The sequence below is a fragment of the Dendrobates tinctorius genome, unplaced genomic scaffold, assembly GCF_039654945.1.
Source record: "Dendrobates tinctorius isolate UK_male_01 unplaced genomic scaffold, ASM3965494v1 ptg000219l, whole genome shotgun sequence".
In the NCBI taxonomy this organism is placed as follows: Eukaryota; Metazoa; Chordata; class Amphibia; order Anura; family Dendrobatidae; genus Dendrobates; species Dendrobates tinctorius.
Genome location: NW_027361886.1, coordinates 4,550,968 through 4,570,292, shown reverse-complemented (window position 1 = coordinate 4,570,292; position 19,325 = coordinate 4,550,968). Strand labels below are relative to the sequence as shown.

The 19,325-nt window shown below is 40.5% G+C and overlaps 1 protein-coding gene across 2 annotated transcripts in view; it reads right to left on the bottom strand.

The window, feature by feature from the left end:
- Positions 1–19,325, bottom strand: part of NCAN (neurocan) — a 491,928-nt gene that overhangs the window by 140,224 nt on the left and 332,379 nt on the right. For both annotated transcript variants that reach the window (XM_073555129.1, XM_073555130.1), the window contains one exon: positions 504–1,925. In XM_073555129.1, coding sequence (XP_073411230.1) covers positions 504–1,925 — 1,422 coding nt within the window. The remainder of the gene's footprint in view (positions 1–503; positions 1,926–19,325) is intronic.

Genomic DNA, 19,325 nt, shown 5'->3' with positions numbered 1-19,325 from the left:
AAGAATATCACAAGCCCAGGAGGTACATATATGTGTTTTGTTTTCATTATGATAGAAAGTTTTGCTGTCCATCATAGAAAAAGGTGGCTTTTTTGTTAAGACAACTCTTTTGATCTTCAAAGCATATGTTAAAAGTATACATAAACAGGTGAGAAATGAAGTTGTGGATTTAGCTGCAGGACTTGGTAGAGCTAATATCTAGTAAAATAGCCAGCTTGCCTTACATTAAGAAATGGGCACGCTTAGGAGTTGAGGGTAAAAAGGGAAATCTGCATTATAAGTAAGAATATTTGTGATTGGTGAGGAAGAGAGGGAAAACATAGGCCAACTAAATCAGTGAATGTCTATCTAACAGAAATATTTGTGGATTTCTTGAACTAAGGATAGCGAAGCATATAACCCCTGTTCTGGGATCCAAGACTGCTTTATCTGATCCATACTGCACTTGTGTCAAAATAGCAGAATATAGGCAGGTTGAAAGTTGGGTAAAATACAGAATATACCTTGTGCGCTGTGATCTTCAAACAACCATTGAGCACTGTCATCTTCACCACTTCCCCCTTCATTTTCCTTCTCTAGCGACGCTGTTTCTTCCAACTCACTGCCATCTGTGGGCTCCAACAGTGAATGGAGGAAATTAGTCCGAGGATCAACAGTAGATGAAACAATATTGCTCTTAGACTTATTTTCCTCTTCTTCTTCATAATTAATGTTGTCTAAAGAGTCTTTTGAAGATTCACTGCTTGATGCTTTCACAAACTTTGTTGGTTCAGTTACCAGGTTTCCTAAAAATTCAGAAGTATAGTCTTGTCTGTTTAAAGTAGATGATGTTAGTGTTGTCAGTGAGTTAAATTTTTGATTAGGCTTTGATGTTTGGATCGCAATGTCCTCACTAGATTCTGCAGTAATGTCAGAATTTGTGCTTAAATTGACTAAAGTGGCAACTGAAGTGTGATCAGTTTCCAGAATTGAGTTTATATGTCCTGCAGGCATGGTCCAAACTTTGCTTGCCTCAGTTACCATCTCAGCTTTATGCAAGGCTTCATTAGAATTTGTAGCTTCCACTCGACTCGCCGAGGCTTGACTTATTCTGTCAGTTATCATACTGTGCATAATTGATGGTGGAGGGCTTGTACTTTTTAGAGATAAAGGAGTTGGCAGAATTACATCTAGGATCCTTTTGTCTAGCTCTTGAAGGTTACTTGTGTGAATTGTTGGGTGAATATTTTTTTGGATGGTTTCCATTGTTTCACTCTGAAGATGGTTATCATTCTTTGAAAGAGAAAGAGTATTAAGCTCATCAGACTCCTGTCCTCTAAAGACCATGTCAGGAACCTTTGTTACCGATATGTTGAAAATATGGGAAATATACGATTCTTTTGTTTGAGTTTGGTAGTTGCTGTCTTTTAAAAACATTGCTAACTTTTCAGAGATAGTTTTCTCTTTGCCTTGCCTTTCCTGAAAATCAGTATATAGACCTATGCTTTCATTCAATCTGCTATTAGCGTCTTCTATTAATGATGGAATTTCTACTGTTGGAAAAAAAAATTCATCTGGTAGCTGAGCTGAAAATGTTGAATACAGTGGTTTTGACATTGTAGATTTTCTTACAGAAGAATCACCTGAAAATACATCTATGTCTTCATTAGAATGAACTTTTCCCTCCAATACAGTATTAGGACGTCTGGTGCCATCTGGATACATTGATATGTATTGGGTAATTTTTTGCTTAGGAGCTGCAACGTTTTGTTTTTCCTCTGTTTTAATATTGTTGTCTGTTACTCCCTTATTTTTTAGTGTATCGTTGGATGGTGACGGTATCAATGTTGCTTTAGGTTCATGGTCTACTTTGTCGCTGTCATCTTGATGAACCATGTTCTCTTCTAGATTATCAGGTTTCTCTGGTCTTTCATCACCAGTTAGTCCTAAAACACCAAAAAAATTGTTTTATCACATTTTTTACCTAAACTGGAATGCTATAACATATTTACATATTTCACATTAATGGATAGATTGCCTAATTGCAAAAATTTTACATTAATACTGACAATATTCTCTCCTCTGCCTCCTACAACTACTTAAAAGACTTATCTGATACTTATCTTTTTTCCTATGGGGCTAAGAACTTACAGGCAACTAGTTGATATAGTTGATAACTACTTGCCTGTTCCACCTGGTGCCGATCTCAGCTGACTCAGAGAGGTCACAGACCGCTCCTGCTGGCAATTTTGCTTCTTAATTTAATCTCAGGTTAACAGAACAGCTTCTTCTTCTCGCATCACTACCAACATCATCAGTTAGGTGGCAGAGTCAGCTGTCAATCATCATGACGTTGGCAGAGTCTCCCAGTCAACAGAGTAGGGCGGAAGAGAAGAAGCTGCTCTATTGATGTGACATCACCGGAAGCTGCAGAATGGCTGATAGAGATAATCTCTGAGCCAACAGAGATCAGGACTGGGTAGAACAGGCAGGTAGTCAGCAACTACTGATAGCAAAAAATAAGAAATGTCCTAGATAAGTCCTTTAAGAACTGTTCACTTTACGATAACTTTCAGATCTAAGGTTTGACACACATTGCTGAAAGCTCTGTTGCTAGACATCACATATTTAGCTGCAAATTACACATATAGATTTTCAAGACAAGTATTTGTATTTAGAATACTAATAGAAAACATGGAAGTGTTGGCAGGATAACTATGATAATGGATATACTTCACTAAGATAGCTTAAGGAGTTTTGGATGAAAGATGTAATGATAATACACTGCTACATCTGTAAACATCAATAATCCAATAGCATCCAAAAGGCAACAAAAACACCTATCGACCATAATTACAACCCTTGCAAATGTCAAATTTAGGTCCAATATCAGCTGTCTACTGGGAGATTTTTATCGGAAACTTTCTGGCAAAATGTATATCATTTCATACAGGTATACAGTACACTGTATATGTCAAATTACTACAGAGCAGCTCCTCTCTCCATCACCCCTTTATTATTTTATCTTTTATAACATGTATCTGTCAAATTACATTTTCTCTTGCCTAGAAGCATGATTGCATATATGTCTCAAAAATCAACCTTGTACATGGCAGTACTATACATTATTATATAGGAAAGAAGTTAAAGGGGTATTCCCAAATCCAAGATCCTATCCCAATATGTAGTAGGTTTAATAATAATAACCTCCAATTAGAAATGTAGTATAGTTTCTTGATTTGCTATGTTTCTTTCCTCATGTGACAGCACTTACATAGCGACAGCAAGTTGCTAGTGGTCGTAACCATGGATACATAAGGTAATTTTATTATTATTACACCAGCTACATACTGGGTTAGGATCTTGGAGACAGGAATACCCCTGTAAGCACAATTGAGGTTTTTTTTTGTAATACTCTTATAATGTAAAACCTTTGTTTATAATTATATTATTTTTTCTATAATTTGCTCATACATTGATTACATTGAGAAAATAAAGCATAGAGAAATAAGGCAAATATATCAGATTCATATTATATGCTGTAACTAAAGGAGTCCTCCAATTTAAAAAAAACAAACATTTTCATGTACCCTATTACCATGGACATTACTCTGCTGCTCTGTATTACTGAACCACAGGCATTACATGTGGCACTGTATGATAGCAATGTTATTTCGATACCTCCAGGGGAGGGTACAGTGTAGACATTATAGTATGCACAGTGTATATAGTATATACGCAGTGTAGACATTTCTGGAGGTAAAGTTTATTCTGCATTTGAAGAAAACAAGAGTCAAAATGCCCTTTTCAGACACATAAAAATGACGGGGAAATGGAGAGCCATCAACTTTTTCCACTTAAATCAGTTGTGTTTTTTCTTTATGACAACAATCAAAATAGTTGAATGTTTCTGACAGAATTCATAAACTGTAATAGAAACATGTCATGTAACTGCTCAACTTCAAAGATTTCATACGATGACTTTATAGGCTCCCATCCTCCAGAATAAGACAGATAGCAGCTTTGTGACTTTGTGAATTGAAGAATGTGCAGCTACTGAAAATTTATTAGTGTGAGACAGATATCGCTCCAAGCTGCCCCTTTTCAGAACATATCTGTCTTCCCAACTTGTTTCTTTTGGTTCAAAATATTATTATGATTGATTCTTCCAAAATTCCACACTGTCTATAGCGCTATAAATGTGCAAATAAATCAAGTGAAACCAGTGTAAATGTAGACACAGAAAAAAGTTACACTCTGGTATGCATTTATAGTTTTGTATTTCATGTATGTGTATGCCTTTTGGAATTTTATTATGGCAAAGTGTATGTGATGGTGTGTGGGGTATCATTCTGTCTATGCTCAGATTTTTACTGATTTTAGGAGTGTTGTCTTGTTGACCTGTATCATTCTGTGTGTTCCCTGACTTGTCTAGAGTATTAATTACCTTACAAAAGGTCCCATGATTGGATCAGTTCAGTTACGATCTGCAGCATGAATGTGTCCATGTGTCTTGATGAACCCTTTCTGACTTTTCCTGACTGTCCATTCATGACCCCTCTGCTCTCCAAATGCTGCAAATCACCCCTGTAGTGCATTGACCTCTGCTTCACCATTCTCAGGACTGAGAGGCCTGAAAACCATCCAACCTGTTTGGCTACCCTGGATAAGTAGGGGGTCCGAGGAGGAAATGTAGACCAGTAAGATAGATCCTTTGTGGGATGCTGATGCTAAGGCCAGCGCCCAAGAGAGATTTGGAGAAACCCTGATTGCTCTGGAAAATACTGCTGGAGGAGTCCTATACGGAGAAGTATCTGGAGCAGCACTGCCATATCGATCTCTAAGCGGATTGTGACTCTCATCTCCCGGGGCATTTATCCCATTACTGGACTGTATCCATTGTTACTGGACTGTTTTATGCTCTGTGTGGTGGATTGTTTTATGGACCTTTGGGATTGCATGCAATGAAAAGGTTCTGGATACTGTTCACTCATTTCTCGCTTTGTTGATTTTGTGATACCGAAGTAGGACCCTATGACAGTGCTCTTATAGAGACATTGAACAATATATCATAGACTGTAAGCTTGCGAGCAGGGCCCTCATTCCTCTTGGTATCTGTTTTGATCTATGTGATTATTGTTATGCTGTAATGTCTATTGTCTGTACAAGTCCCCTCTGAAATGTAAAGTGCTGCGGAATATGTCGGCGCTATAGAAATAAAATTTATTATTATTAATAGTAACTACTTTATGATTAGAGTAAATAAGCCCCTACTTATAGGAGGCTTACCAGAATAAAATTAAGATTTCTTTTTATTCTAAAGTAAAATAAAAATAGCAAGTATCTCATATTTTTAGGAGATAAAATTACTTGAAATAAGCTACAATATCTGGTTCTATGCGGCACGGTGGCTCAGTGGTTAGCTGCAGCGCTGGGGTCCTGGGTTCAAATCCCACCAAGGACAACATCTGCAAGGAGTCTGTATGTTCTCCCCGTGTTTGTGTGGGTTTCCTCCGGGTACTCCGGTTCCCTCCCACATTCCAAAGACATACTAATAGGGAATTTAGATTGTGAGCCTCATCGGGGACAGTGATGATAATGTGTGCAAAACTGTAAAGCGCTGCGGAATTTGTTAGCGCTATATAAAAATAAAGATTATTATTATTATTATTATTTGGATAATATTCTTATTTTTGTCAGGTACACCTTATATGGCATAGATCTCCATCTATGACAATATCAGCATCCTATGTAGCTTATGTGTGAATATATTCATGATTATATATTATATGACTTCTCAGTATTAAGGTTTAAATCGAATCGATTCGCTACCATTTATTGTCACACTGATTAGGTGCTGATTAATTTAAAATCATATATTTATGGTAGTCCAAGTTCCATTTTTGTGATACAAAGCTTTTAATGATTGTTCTTTGGAACTTACTACATACTGCTTTAATCTTATTTTTATGTCACTTTAACTCCTGAAAAGAGGTATTCTCAAGTTTGGAAGTTATCCCCTATCCGTGGAATTGTAGATGACTTCTTGATCGCTGGGGGTCCGATCACCGAGACCCCCACCTATCCTGAATGGAGTGGTGGTAGATCATGCACATTGCTGCTCCATTAATTCTTATCTGAGTGCCAAAGCTCAACCTAGCGCTGTGCTCGGCCATCTCTGGCAGTAGGATTAAGAACAAATGGAGCAAAAATGCGATTGACTGACCACCGCTGGCGATTTTTTTTTCTCAGAAGGTCAGATAAGCCCTTTAAATGTGCAGAAAAAACGTGCTGCAGTTACTTTATAATTATGATCTGAAGAATTAGGAATTTCTGCATTTTCAACTGTATTTAACAAGAAAAATGGGACATCTACATTGCTAAATCCACCCCAATAACTTTTATAGATAAAACAGATTAATGCAGAAAAACGTTTAGACACAGTGATGTAGTATGCACCATTCTGACTCCAAAAATGAGCAAATACAAAACCAGATGGAAATTGATGATGACACTGCATGGAATTTTTTGGGATACAAATACTGGTTACTTCATATATATTAACTGGAATATTTTCTTGACTGTGGAAAGTATTAGCATGTTTATAAAGATGTGAATAATCAGAATATCAGAATGTATATATTATTAATTATACTTATGCAAACAATATAATCTTACAATCTCTGTAATCAGAGTTTTCTTAATTTGAAATCTGGAAGAATAAGTATCAAACTGAAATGTAGGGCAACTCTTTTCCCTGCGTCTTGACACTTCCCAAATGATTTGTGCCATAAATAGGACACCTCCCTAACAACGTTACAAAACTTTCAAGGTTTAAAGATTGTCAATTAACAAATTTGTGCCAAAATCCTAGGTTATTTTACTTTTTACATTTCTGGGTTTCATTTTGTTTCTATGTGCCTTATTCAGCTTTCCATTGGCGCCTTTTTTTAAGTCTATTCTATACGTGTCCAATTGATTTTTTTTATTTAGGTTGCCATTGTGTACGAAGTTTAAGTTTCCCAGATATTTTTGTCTGTTTCATCATTTTTGGCATTACGAAAAGTTTGTCACAAATGTACTCCAGTCCCGCCCTTGAGTGACTTTTGCAAAATGTTATGAAGAAAGCAACTTTTTGAGCTAAAGAATCGTAAAAAAAGGTAAAAAAATGAAGTCAATTTTTTACAAAATAAAAGTGACACAACACATTACAAACAATGAATTGGGCCTTTGTGTATGAACAGCCTTAGTTTAGGGGCTCATGCACATCGGATCACGGTCTGACCAATGTTATTCGCTGGGGCCGTGCACATGTCTGATTTTTTCCTCAGACAGAGGCTGCCCGAGGAAAAATTGCTGCATGCCTGAGTTTGATCTGACATTTGGAACACACTCTACTATACAAGTCAATCAGTCCATAGAAACCATCGAAATGCACTAGGATGACATATGGGTGCAGTCCTATTTCTGACAGAAATGAAGAAGATGGAGACTTTTTTTCTCAATCTTCTTTTCATCCCAGAGAATCAGATCACACTCTGATTAATCTCTGATGAGAAAAACTCAAACTCGGATGAGAGAATCTATGGTGGTCTGCAATTGCCCCTAAAGAAATATATTAAAATTTAGAAAAAGGGAAAAAAATGAACCAACTGGGAGGTTCACAAATAGCTTATTTTCTCTCTAAATGCTCATTCATACAAATTATTTTTTTTGTGCATATACTGTACAGCCAAAATAAAAGATAAAGGCTCAATGGCTCATAAATGCCTCAGAAAATATGGTACAATAAATCTGAGAGGATTATATGCAATGAGGCTTTTCAAATATTCAGTCTGTTTCCACGTGTGTGTCTGGTTTGTGTTATCCTATGCACTTCTGTCCCCTGGGTAGGGAAAGGAACAGAGAAGAGTTTATATAGGAACACAGCAAGGTACTAGATCCCAGCATCTCCATCATCTGGGGTAACCTGGCGAACAGGAATTCCGCTAGCTTGAAGGACAAGGCAGGTGTCCATTATCCCTTGCAATTATGTGGTGACATTATCACTGGCCTCACCTTTTTAAATCAAGTATGGATCCTGTGGCTGCTCTGGAAGAGTAGGTTGCAACAACTCTGCATGGAGGGCAGACTTGGATGCAGTTGATTTGCAGCCCTCATTGATTCCAGGCTTGTGGCCCGTGGATCCCTGGCAACCTCTGTTGGAAACAAAACTAGCTAGGATAGGTTCTCTGGGGGTTGAGATAAGTTTATGGTTTTCAGGGAGGTCTGCAAACTATATTTTTGGTTACGTCCTTACTCCCTGGGCCTGGGGAACAGCAGGTGGGAATTGTAATCTCCCTTCTCCAGGGTCACCCCCAAGCCTGGGCATTTTCTCTCTCGTCTGACTCCCAGTTGCCTCAGATGGTCAATGAATTTTTTAAGGCTCTGGGTCTTATCGATAATGATCATGAGTGTGTCTCTAAAGTATGTCAGCTTCAGGAGGGAGACTGTCCAGTGGAGGAGTATTACTCTGATTTCTGTGGTGGTCTTTGGATACTAGGTAAAATGATCCTGCCTTCCGTAGTCAGTTTTGTCAGGAGCACTCTGAGAGCGTAAAGGATGCCTTTGCTTTGTATGAGACTCCAGTTTCCCTGGAGGCAGCAATGTCACTAGCTATTCGAGTAGACCGCCGTCTACATGAGAGACAAAAGGAGACACCTCAATTTTGGTGGTTCAGGGATCAATAGAACCTAGGGCTGAGTATACAGAGGAACCTATGCCGTTGGGGGGGGACAACTCATTGTACCAGTCATCCTGCATTTCTGCTCAAAGTGTGTGTTTTTTTGTGGCAAGAAGGGTCATTTTGTGGGCACCTGTCCATCCATACATAGCCGCAAACAGTTACCGGAAAACTAATAAGTCTGGGAAGTTAGTACCCTGGATTTGGATATTTCCTCTGTGGGTAGGTCACAATTCTTTTTACCTGCAAAGATCCATTTTGGTGAAAGTAAGGTGGTAATTTTGGATGTATTCTCAAAACAAGGGTGTTAAGAACTTCCACCTCATTGACCATATGATTGCTCCATTGATTTAATTGCTGGGACCAAATTCCCATTCTCAGGTCTGGAGAGGCAGGCCATGAAGGACTATGTCACAGAGATTCTGGCTAAGGGTCATATCAGACCCTCTTTATCTCCCATTGCAGCAGGGTTTTTCCTTGTTAAGAAAAAAGATGGGGGGTTATGTCCCTGCTTAGATTTCTGAGAACTTAATCGGATCACGGTTGGAGATCCACATCTTCTCCCTCTCATTCCGGACATCTTTAATCAGATCGTCGGGGCTAAGCGACTTTCCACACTGGACCTCAGTCGAGCATGTAATCTCATCCTTATAAAGGAAGGGGGATGAGTGGAAGACTTATTTAATAAACTACAAAACTTTGTCATGCCATTTTGGTTGACTAATGTTCCCTCTATTTTTCAACATTCACATTTTCCGGCATCTGGCAGGTAGGTTTGTGGTAGTCTATCAGGATGACATATTGATTTATTCGCTTGACCTTGAATCACTTCATGTACAGTACATATTAGGCAGGTCTTCCAAATATTCAGGGGCAATAAATGATATGTCAGAGAAATGCATGTTTTCAGTTCAGGAGATCTCATTTCTGGGGTATTTTTTATCGTCTACCAGTTTTCTCATGAATCCAGATAAAGTCCGGGGCGGTACTGGATTGGGATTGTCCTGAAAAAGTAAAAACATTACAATGGATTTTGGGTTTTGTTAATTATTATTGTAAGTTCAAGAACTTTTCGGTAGTGGAAAAACCACTGGTGGATATAATCAGGAATGGGACTGACTTTTCTAAATGTTCCAATATGGCCAGTGAAGCATTGGCTAGCTTAAATAAATGTTTTGCTTCTGTGCCAATTCTTATACAGTCTGATGTTAGCCATTCATTGTAGAAGTTGACGCATCAAAGGTATACGTGTGTATAATTCTCCAAGAAACTGTCGTCCGCCGAGAGGAACTACAGGTGCTTCTCATAAAATTAAAATATCATCAAAAAGTTAATTTATTTCAGTTCTTCAATACAAAAAGTGAAACTCATATTATATAGAGTCATTACAAACAGAGTGATCTATTTCAAATGTTTATTTCTGTTACTGTTGATAATTATGGCTTACAGCCAATGAAAACCCAAAAGTGATTATCTCAGTAAATTAGAATACTTTATAACACCAGATGGAAAAATAATTTTAAAATCCATAATGTTGGCCTACTGAAATGTATGTTCAGTAAATGTATTCAATACTTGGTCAGTGCTCCTTTTGCATCAACTACTGTATCAATGCGGTGTGGCCCGGAAGCAATCAGCCTGTGGCACTGCTAAGATGTTATGGAAGCCCAGGTTGCTTTGATTGCAGCCTTTAGCTCATCTGCATTGCTGGCTCTGGTGTCTTTCTCTTGACAATACCCCATAGATTCTCTATGGGGTTAAGGTCAGGCATGTTTGCTGGCAATCAAGAACTGGGATATTGTTGCTTTTAAACCAGGTATTGGTACTTTTGGCAGTGTGGACAGGTGCCAAGTCCTGCTAGAGAATGAAATTTCCATCTCCAAAAAGCTTGTCGGTAGAGGGAAGCATGAATTGCTCTAAAATATCCTGATAGAATGGCTGCACCGACTTTGGTCTTGATAAAACACAGTGGACCTATACCCACAGATGACATGGCTCCCCAAACCATCACTGATTGTGGAAACTTCACACTAGACCTCAAGCAGCTTGGATTTTGTGCCTCACCACTCTTCCTCAAGACTCTGGGACCTTGATTTCCAAATGAAATGCAATGCTTTCATCTGAAAACAATGCCTTGGACCTCTGAGGAACAGTCCAGTTCTTTTTCTCCTTGGCCCAGGTAAGAAACTTATGGCATTGTCTATTGGTGGCTTGACACAAGTAATGCGACACTTGTAACCCATATCCTGGATATGTCTGTGTGTGGTGTCTCTTGAAGCAATGACTCCAGCAGCAGTCCACTCCTTGTGAATCTCCTCAAAATTTTTGATTGGCCTTTTCTTACCAATCCTTTGAAGGCTGCAGTTATGCTGGTTACTTGTGTACCTTTTTCTACCACATTTTTTCCTTCCACTCAACTCTCCATCAATGTGCTTGGATGCAGCACTCTGGGAACAGTGAACTTCTTTAGCAATGACCTTTTGTGGCTTACCCTTCTTGTGGAATGTGTCAATGACTGCCTTCTGGACATTTGTCAAATCAGCAGTCTTCCCCATAATTGTGGAGCATACTGAAACAGACTAAGGGACCTTTTTAAAAGCTTAGGAAGCCTTCAAAGGTGTTAGTTGTTAATTATTCTAATTTACTGAAATAATGACTTTTGGGTTTTCATTGGCTGTAAGCCATAATCATCAACATTAACAGAAATAAACACTTGAAATAGATCACTCTGTTTGTGATGACTCTATATAATATATGAGTTTCACTTTTTGTATTGAAGAACTGAAATAAATTAACTTTTTGATGTCATTCTAAAGTGAGAAGCACCTGTATGACATTTGTAATAGTGAACTCTTGGCAACAAAGTGGGTCTTGTGAGGAGGGGCATCATTTTTTGGAGGGAGAAGTTCATCCAGTCATAGAAATCACTGATCAAAAAAATCTCTTGTATCTGGAAGCAGCTAAATGTCTGACACCTAGACAGGCAAGATGGTCATTGTTTTTGACAATATTCAACTTTTTTGTGACTTATAGCCCAGAGGATAAGAATATTAAAACAGATTCATTATCTCATTGTTTTCTGGGGGCAGGAAGAAATTAGGAGTTGGTTGCTATATTACAGAAAGGTGTAGCTATTGCTACTAGAAATGAGCGACTTTGTTTTTTTTAGGGTCGAGTCGGGTTTCATGAAACCCGACTATCTCAAAAGTCGAGTCCAATGAAATCGTCCGACTATAGGGAAAAGTCGTGAAAAGTCGTGAAACACGAAACCCAATGCAAGTCAATGTGGAGAAAAGTCGGCAGTGAGTGGAGGACTGTAAACACACCTGGCATGAATTTTAAACTCAGAGGCGGCAAAATCTCTCTCTCTGTTCTCTCTCTCTTCTCTCTCTCCCTCTCTCTCTCTCCCACTCCCACTTCCACTCCAGCTACGCTCCCGCTACGCTACGCTCCGCTTCTCTCATTGGCTGAAAAAAGTCACGTGCAAGCATTCGGCGAAACCCGACTTTGACGCTTGGGTCGCCGACCGCATGGCCAACTTCACACTGTGGTCGGGTTTCGTTTCATGAAACCCGACTTTGGCGAAAGTCGGCGACTTTTGAATCTGACCGACCTGTTTCACTCAACTCTAATTGCTACTATATGTTCTGATCTGGAGAAGGAGGTCCTAGAGGCTCAGTTGGATGCCCCTGCTTTAGGTAAACTGTTTGTCCCTGCAAATCTCCATCTTAGAATTTTGAATGAACATCACGATTTGATCCTGTCTGGATATGCTGGTGGTAAAGCCACACAGATCTTCTTACTCATTGTTCTTGGTAGTATAGGGTATACCAGGATGTTTGGGATTATGTAGCTGCCTGCAGCACTTGTGCACATATAAGACTTCACATACTAGTCTGTCTGGGGCTCTTCAACCTTTGGCGATTTCCTGTAGACCATGGACAAATTTGTTTGTGGATTTCATGACTGATTTATCTGTGTCATCAGGTAACACTGTAATATTGGTGGTGGTGGATAGATTCAGCAAGATGGCTCATTTTATTGTGCCACCTGCTTTACCAAATGCCAAGACTTTTGCTAAATATTTATTAAAGGAATTGTGAAATTACATGGGATTCCATCTGATATTGTTTCCAACTGGAGGGGGGTCAATTTATTTCTACATTTTGGAAAGCGTTTTGTACTCGCTTAGGGATTCATCTTTCATTTTGATCTGCCTTTCAGCCAGTTTAATGGGCAAACCAAATGAGTGAACCAGAACCTTGAGACATATCTTAGGTGCTTTGTGTCCGAAAATCAGGAGGATTGGCTTTCTTATTCAACTATAGCTGAGTTCACTGTGAATAATTATTATTGTCATGAATCTATTGTCAAGTCCCTGTTTTTCGGGGAATATGCTTTTCATCCTCAATTCTGCAACTTCAATGGGAATCTTTATTCAGGGTTACCTGAGGAATAACGGTTTACCTTGTCTATTACATCGGTGTGCAAGATGTTATTAATAATTTGAGGAGTATAGGTTCCAAATATAAGAGAATGGCAAATCGGAAACGCTTGGTGGGTCCAGATCTGTGTGTTGGTGATTTTGTGTAGTTGTCCTCAAAGAACATTAAGTTGAAGGTTCCTTCTTGGAAACTGGGACCCAGGTTCATCAGCTACTTGTTATTCCAGCAGTCATTTGACTTGCTTTGCCGCCCACTTTCAAGATCCATAATGTGTTTCACCAATCACTTCTCCAAAAATATATTGCTTCCTCTGAACCATCTCCACCTCCACCATCCCCAGTCCTTGTTGATCGGAATCTGAAATTCTAGACAGTTAAGATTATCGATTATTCCTTTGTTCGCCGGTCTTTTCAATATTTGGTACATTTGAAAGGTTATGGTTCTGAGGAGAAAATGTAGGTACCAGCGTCTGTTATTGATTCAATTAGGTTGGTCAGGTCTTTTCACGCTTCAAATCCAGATAAACCCAATTCTGAAGTTCCAGAGGCCCCTCTTACGAGGAGGCGTGCTGTCACAGGCATACCGCGGCAAAGAGGGGCCAGAAGATCGCCGCATCTGGTTACACGAACCCCTGCACTGACTAGAAATGCTTCACCTTCCTATTAGCAGTGCAGGTTTTCCTTGCTCTGCTATTGCAAGGGTTAATCATTTCTGTTAATCTCCTGGAACTTTTCATCCTGATTTGCCTCCGCTGTTTTGTGTTGTCCACTCACCTCTGGTGTATATATGCTCACGATTTGCACTTGGGAGTTGCCAGTGATAGTTTACCACTACCTGATGAGAAGTTAAAAGATAAGTTCAGTGTTTGGAGTAGGCAGTTGGAGAGTTTTTCAGTATATTTATGCTTGGAGCTGGTTTGTGTGCTTATCTCCATACCCTCTACCCATTTAGTTTGTCCCTCCTATTGCTCCCCTGATTCCCACTTGGTTGCTTTGTGAGTGTATTTGTTTGATTGTAGTTTTCCTTTATCCCTGTCTGTTTACCCCGTTTGTCTGGTTTGTGTTATCCTATACACTTCTGTCCTATACCTCTGTAAGAGTATGTCAGGGACAAGCATGCTTTTCATCCCTTCCTAATAAAATGGGTACGCTATTTTGCTATAATGTGGATGACTCTGTATAATGTTTATATGTTTTGATAATGATTTTATTGCGGATAGCTCATGTTTATTACTCAAATGTGTTTCTATAACAGTGTGTTAATGTGCTAAGACCAGGGAAAGTATTAGGTCAAGAAGTAAAACATAGATACAGTAATAAGTTTAGTTGGGACTAGAAAGTGCAGTGAAGGGCACTGTAGTTTAGGAAGAAGTTAGATACAGTAATGTAATAGTTAACACAGTTATTAGCAGCCTCATTTAGGGAGGGTCATGAGTAATGTAAGGAGAAGTATTTTCTGGTTTTAAATAGAATTGGAGATAGTGTTACGTTATCAGATATGAGTTCTGGAAGCAGTGGTTCAGGGACAGAGGGCTGAAGGTCACTTGGATGACAATGAAACAGAGGAAAAACGAAGTATGAAAACGGCAGTAACAAATTTCGGTGATCCATCCCGTGACGCGAAAGTATGGAGGAGCTAGCCTCGCTTTCATCCCCAAAGGGGAAAACGAACTGGGATTCACAGACAGGAGTCAGGTCAGTTTTCCGGGAAGCAGCAGTGATGGGTAGAAAATCCCAGGGTCAAGGAGTGCCAGCACAGGAAAGGATAGCACAGGCTGAAGGAACTGTTACTAATCTAACATACTATGCTGTATCCGTGATTAAGACTAAACTGCTGAGTAAATTTGATTTGGTGAAAATGGATCAATAGTCTGTGATTGACTGTGTGGTTGCATCTGGATCCGGGATCGTGGAACAGATAGAGTCTCCAGGACCAAAAATGAGTTTTACCCATTTTACACAAGCAAAAAGGACATTATTTACGTGTAGGGTGCTATGGCGTGGGAGAACAGCAGCTCCTTGCCCACGACTACAGTGAACCTTACACTTCTTTGGGGGAGGGTGGAAACAATGAAGAATTTATATAGGAGCAAAGCAAGGTATGAGACCCTGGCGTCTCCATCATCTGGGGTAACCCAAACGGAAAGGGATAGCCTAGAGTTCCCTAACTCTAGGGACAGAGTAGGTGTCAATTGTCCCTTGCAATTACATGACAAATGCGCCTCCTCAAGACCCAAGAGTATAAATCCAGGGAGCATAACATGTCAGTTTGAGTGAGACAATTTAAGCCTGGGGATAGCGTACTTGTGTTTGTGCCCACAGGAGAGCACAAGTTCCTTACCAATGGTAGGGGCCCTATTGGGTAGTGAAAAAAGTTGGAGGTAAACTATAAATTATACCCATCAGGGAAAATGAAGACCTTTCCCACATATTATGACAACTTACTAAAACCCTGGAAAGGTAGCGACCCGCTCTAAACCCTCTGCTGATTGATCTGGTCAGAAGCCAACCTTATGTTAGGTGTCGGGTTTCTGTTGCTGCACAGCAGAAATCCCGAGCCTTGCCTTCGACGGTCTCCCATTCCTCTCTGGCCACAGAGGAGCCTGCTCTGCAGACTCGTCGACCCCGGCGCTCTGCTGAGACCAGCTTTGTGGGTTTGGTTGCTGCTGCCACCTCTGGTCCAGCTATAGCAACGCATGTTGGTCTGCAGCGAACATCTCTAGGGACTAAGTCCTCCTTTTGGTCCACTGAGCATGCCCGTGGGACAATCTCCCATTGGAGAGCGGGGGTCACATACTCAGGTCCTTCTCCTGCTTGGATTGGACAACCAGGAAGGTCCTGGAAGGACGCTGCTATAAAAGGTTCGCATGGTCGCTCGGCCATGCACTAGTATAGACTCAAATACTTATGGAGTGTATGATGATGGATGCATGTATCTGGTGACTGACTCCTTATGAAACCCCTACCCTTGGTTGTGTTTGTTGTTAGGGTTCAGCGGTTAGAGTCAGCGCCTGTTAGTGGCTACTGTATATGCCACAGTGCAGTCCAGCCTTCTTCACACTAGCGTCCGATGGTGTCACCCACTGCAGGGCACTATCGTACCGCAGCAAGTGACAGCCATGCCTGTGCAACGCCTTGCGCAATCTGCGCTTATCTGGCCCAATCCTGGGCGATTAGTGGCCTGAGCGGCACTGTGCACACTTGCACGCATTATATTTAGCTGGCACCGCAGTCGCGGCGCCGAGAGTTAGCAGTTTAGAGGGACTCCGGTCCTGCGGTCTAAGGGCTGAGTCCTGTGACCTCACGCTATGCGCTTTCTCTGCCAAGTCCTGTGGAGTTAACAGTCTCCGGTGTTTCTGTTAGCGGCTCTGTGAAGTTACAGAGTTTGCCCCTGTGGGTCAGTGGTTAACCCGCCGGTGTTCACTTAATACTCCACCATTACTAAGCAGCAGTTTTCCATCTCTGCACGGTGGACCCCAAGCTACGAACACACCTCATTATCTTTTTATTACTTGGTGCGTTCCGTCAGCCTAACACCTTGCTTGTGTCAAAATGGCAGAAACTTTACCACCATCCAAAAATCAGCACGGCCGAAAATCAGAACCCAAATATAGAGGCAGGTTCTGACAGTTACTAATTCACCCTTGTGTCATTAAGCATGATCCTCATATTTGGGTCAATTTAAAGCCCTGTAAGCTGTGTGTGTTGGGAGATGGTGCCCAGCCCATAGCTTTGGGCATAGAGGGAGGGTATGCAGCAATCCCAAGTAGGCTAGGGTTAAATCAGTACTGCAAAGTTCTGCAGGCTAACTCTGCATATAATTCGGTTAGATGTTTATCTAAGGCACTAAGCTCATGGAAGTTGACCAGACTGGATGTGTCTTGAAGTTGAAGAGTGAAACAAGCCAGAATCTCTTTGAGAAGTCTGCACATGCTGGGTGCACTAAACTGTAAGTGTCATGATACCAGTGCTGGTGGACCTGCACTTCTGGGGTTAATGTTTTGATCTCAGTGCGGACTCTTACCTGCACACCTGGGACTTATTATGGTGGCCTCTCATTGGTTCTGGGAAAGCTTCTTATAGCCTCAGGAAGCTTCCATCCCCGTCAGTTATACTTTCGCCCTTGGCATAGTGTGGTGACCCCTGAGTGTGTTTGTGCTGTGTTCTGGTTGATACTCTGTGTACGACTCGGTCTGTTCTCTGGATATTGCTTGTTGGATTCTGCTTGGTACCTTCTATGTCTGTTTGGTTTTGACCCCTGCTTGGCCCCGACTATCCTTTCTGTCTCATCCCTGTTACTTTACTGCTATGTCTGTGTATAACCTTTGTTTTTGCCTGACTCTGAGTATTTCTGTTTAGTGTCCTGCCATCTCTGGAAGCAGGACGCTAAGCCCCGCCCCTTGCAGTCACTTGACCGTACTTCCTTCACTGCTTGCTAAACTTCAGCGTCCCAGGTCCTGTTTGTACTTTCCGGCTGTACCTGACCCAGGGCCCCCCTACGGTGCGGGTGAGTCCCTGCTCAGCGGAGGCTGCACGCCGGTGTTTACAGGACCCTGATAGTAAGTATCAGTGGTTGCTATGGATGATAGTAGTTGTGTTTGACAGAACTGGGGCTAGCTCAGTCGTGTCTGAAGTAGTCAGGGTCTATACTGCTTAGTTAGTGTTTTGCTGTGCTATGATAGTGCTGTGCAACCTGTGGAAAGTAATAAAAACTGCATGTGTTTGGACCAAAACTCAAGTGCCTTTGTGAACGCTATCTAAGGCCTAATGTCTAATGCCTACCAGAGCAGAATTTTCATTTGGGCCCAGCAGATTGAAAATACACCTCTGATTTCATGTTCAAACCACTTTTTTTGTGCTGTAGTATATTCCCAAGACATAAGAGTTATGGTTTTACTCAACAGAGATTAGAAAACATTTAATAAGAATTAACTAGGCCTATGTGAATTCATGGTAGGTATATGACATGAATTATTATTTTATATGCTCAACAATACCACATCTTATCTAGGCTTTTCCTAATTTTTATTTATTTACTTACTTTTTTAAGAAAATACTACTGGCAGGCAGTAAGACACTTATTCACCAAGACCAGTGATTTTCTCCCCGGACGTGATGGGGGACATGTAGGAGTCAGATGCTTCTAATTCATTAAAGAATTAAAAGTGTTTGACCTGTGGGGTGCACCTCAGTGTGCCACTCCAAAAACCTTACTCCAGTCCTTTGACTGAAGTAAGATTTCTGGCATAAGGAATGCCACAGCTCGTCATGAATTAGACAAGGTGTGCAAATTAGCCCAAAATTCTTACAAAATTTCTTTAATGAATCGGGGTAAAAAAAAAAAGGTGATAGCAGCCAGAATAAGTTTATTTTCAATATCCAACCCACAGAGTAAAATATAATTTTCTTGTCTTTCTTGCCAAAAAGTATCAAAATAAAAATTCATACTATACTACTGTACAGGTGCCTATAATTCAATACAGTGTATTTTGAGTAGTAATTTCCATTTAATAGTAACTAAACTGTTCATTTTTTAAAATATTTTGTAGTTCTGCAGATCAGAGGGAGCTTGAGTCCTGACACCGCTACCAATCACTCAAAAGACAACTGAAAAGTGTTAATCTAAAGTATGGATTTAGTAGAAACTATGTGACTTTCTATTGTGTCCACACTCTGTTCCATGTGCACGCTGATGCAGGAGCTGTCTTTTGACCAACGAAACAAAAAAATAATAATAAAAGTTTATGCAAGTTTGAACTGGTTGCTCAACCGAATAGTATAATAATATGGTGCTCAGAAGTAAATGAGTATAATATTATTGATAGTTAAACTTCAGCACTCAGAAATATGTTGCAAAAAAGAACATTTATTTGACAAAAAAAAGTAAAGTTGCCCAATGAATTTCAGATAGATAAAGCGACGTTTCGGCCTAAGGCCTCTTTCACACATCAGGTTTTCGCCGTCAGGCGCGATCCGGCGCTTTTGACAGAAACCGGATCCGGCGAAATGCAATGCCGGATCCGGTTTCCCCCCCATTGACTTGCATTTGCGCCGGATCGCGCCGGATGGCCATGCGTTTCATCCGGTTTTCGCCGGATCCGGCAATGTGTCGCAATCCGGCGTCTGGAAAAAACGGCTACTGTAACGTTTTTTGTCTCCGACGAAAAAGCCGGACACGCC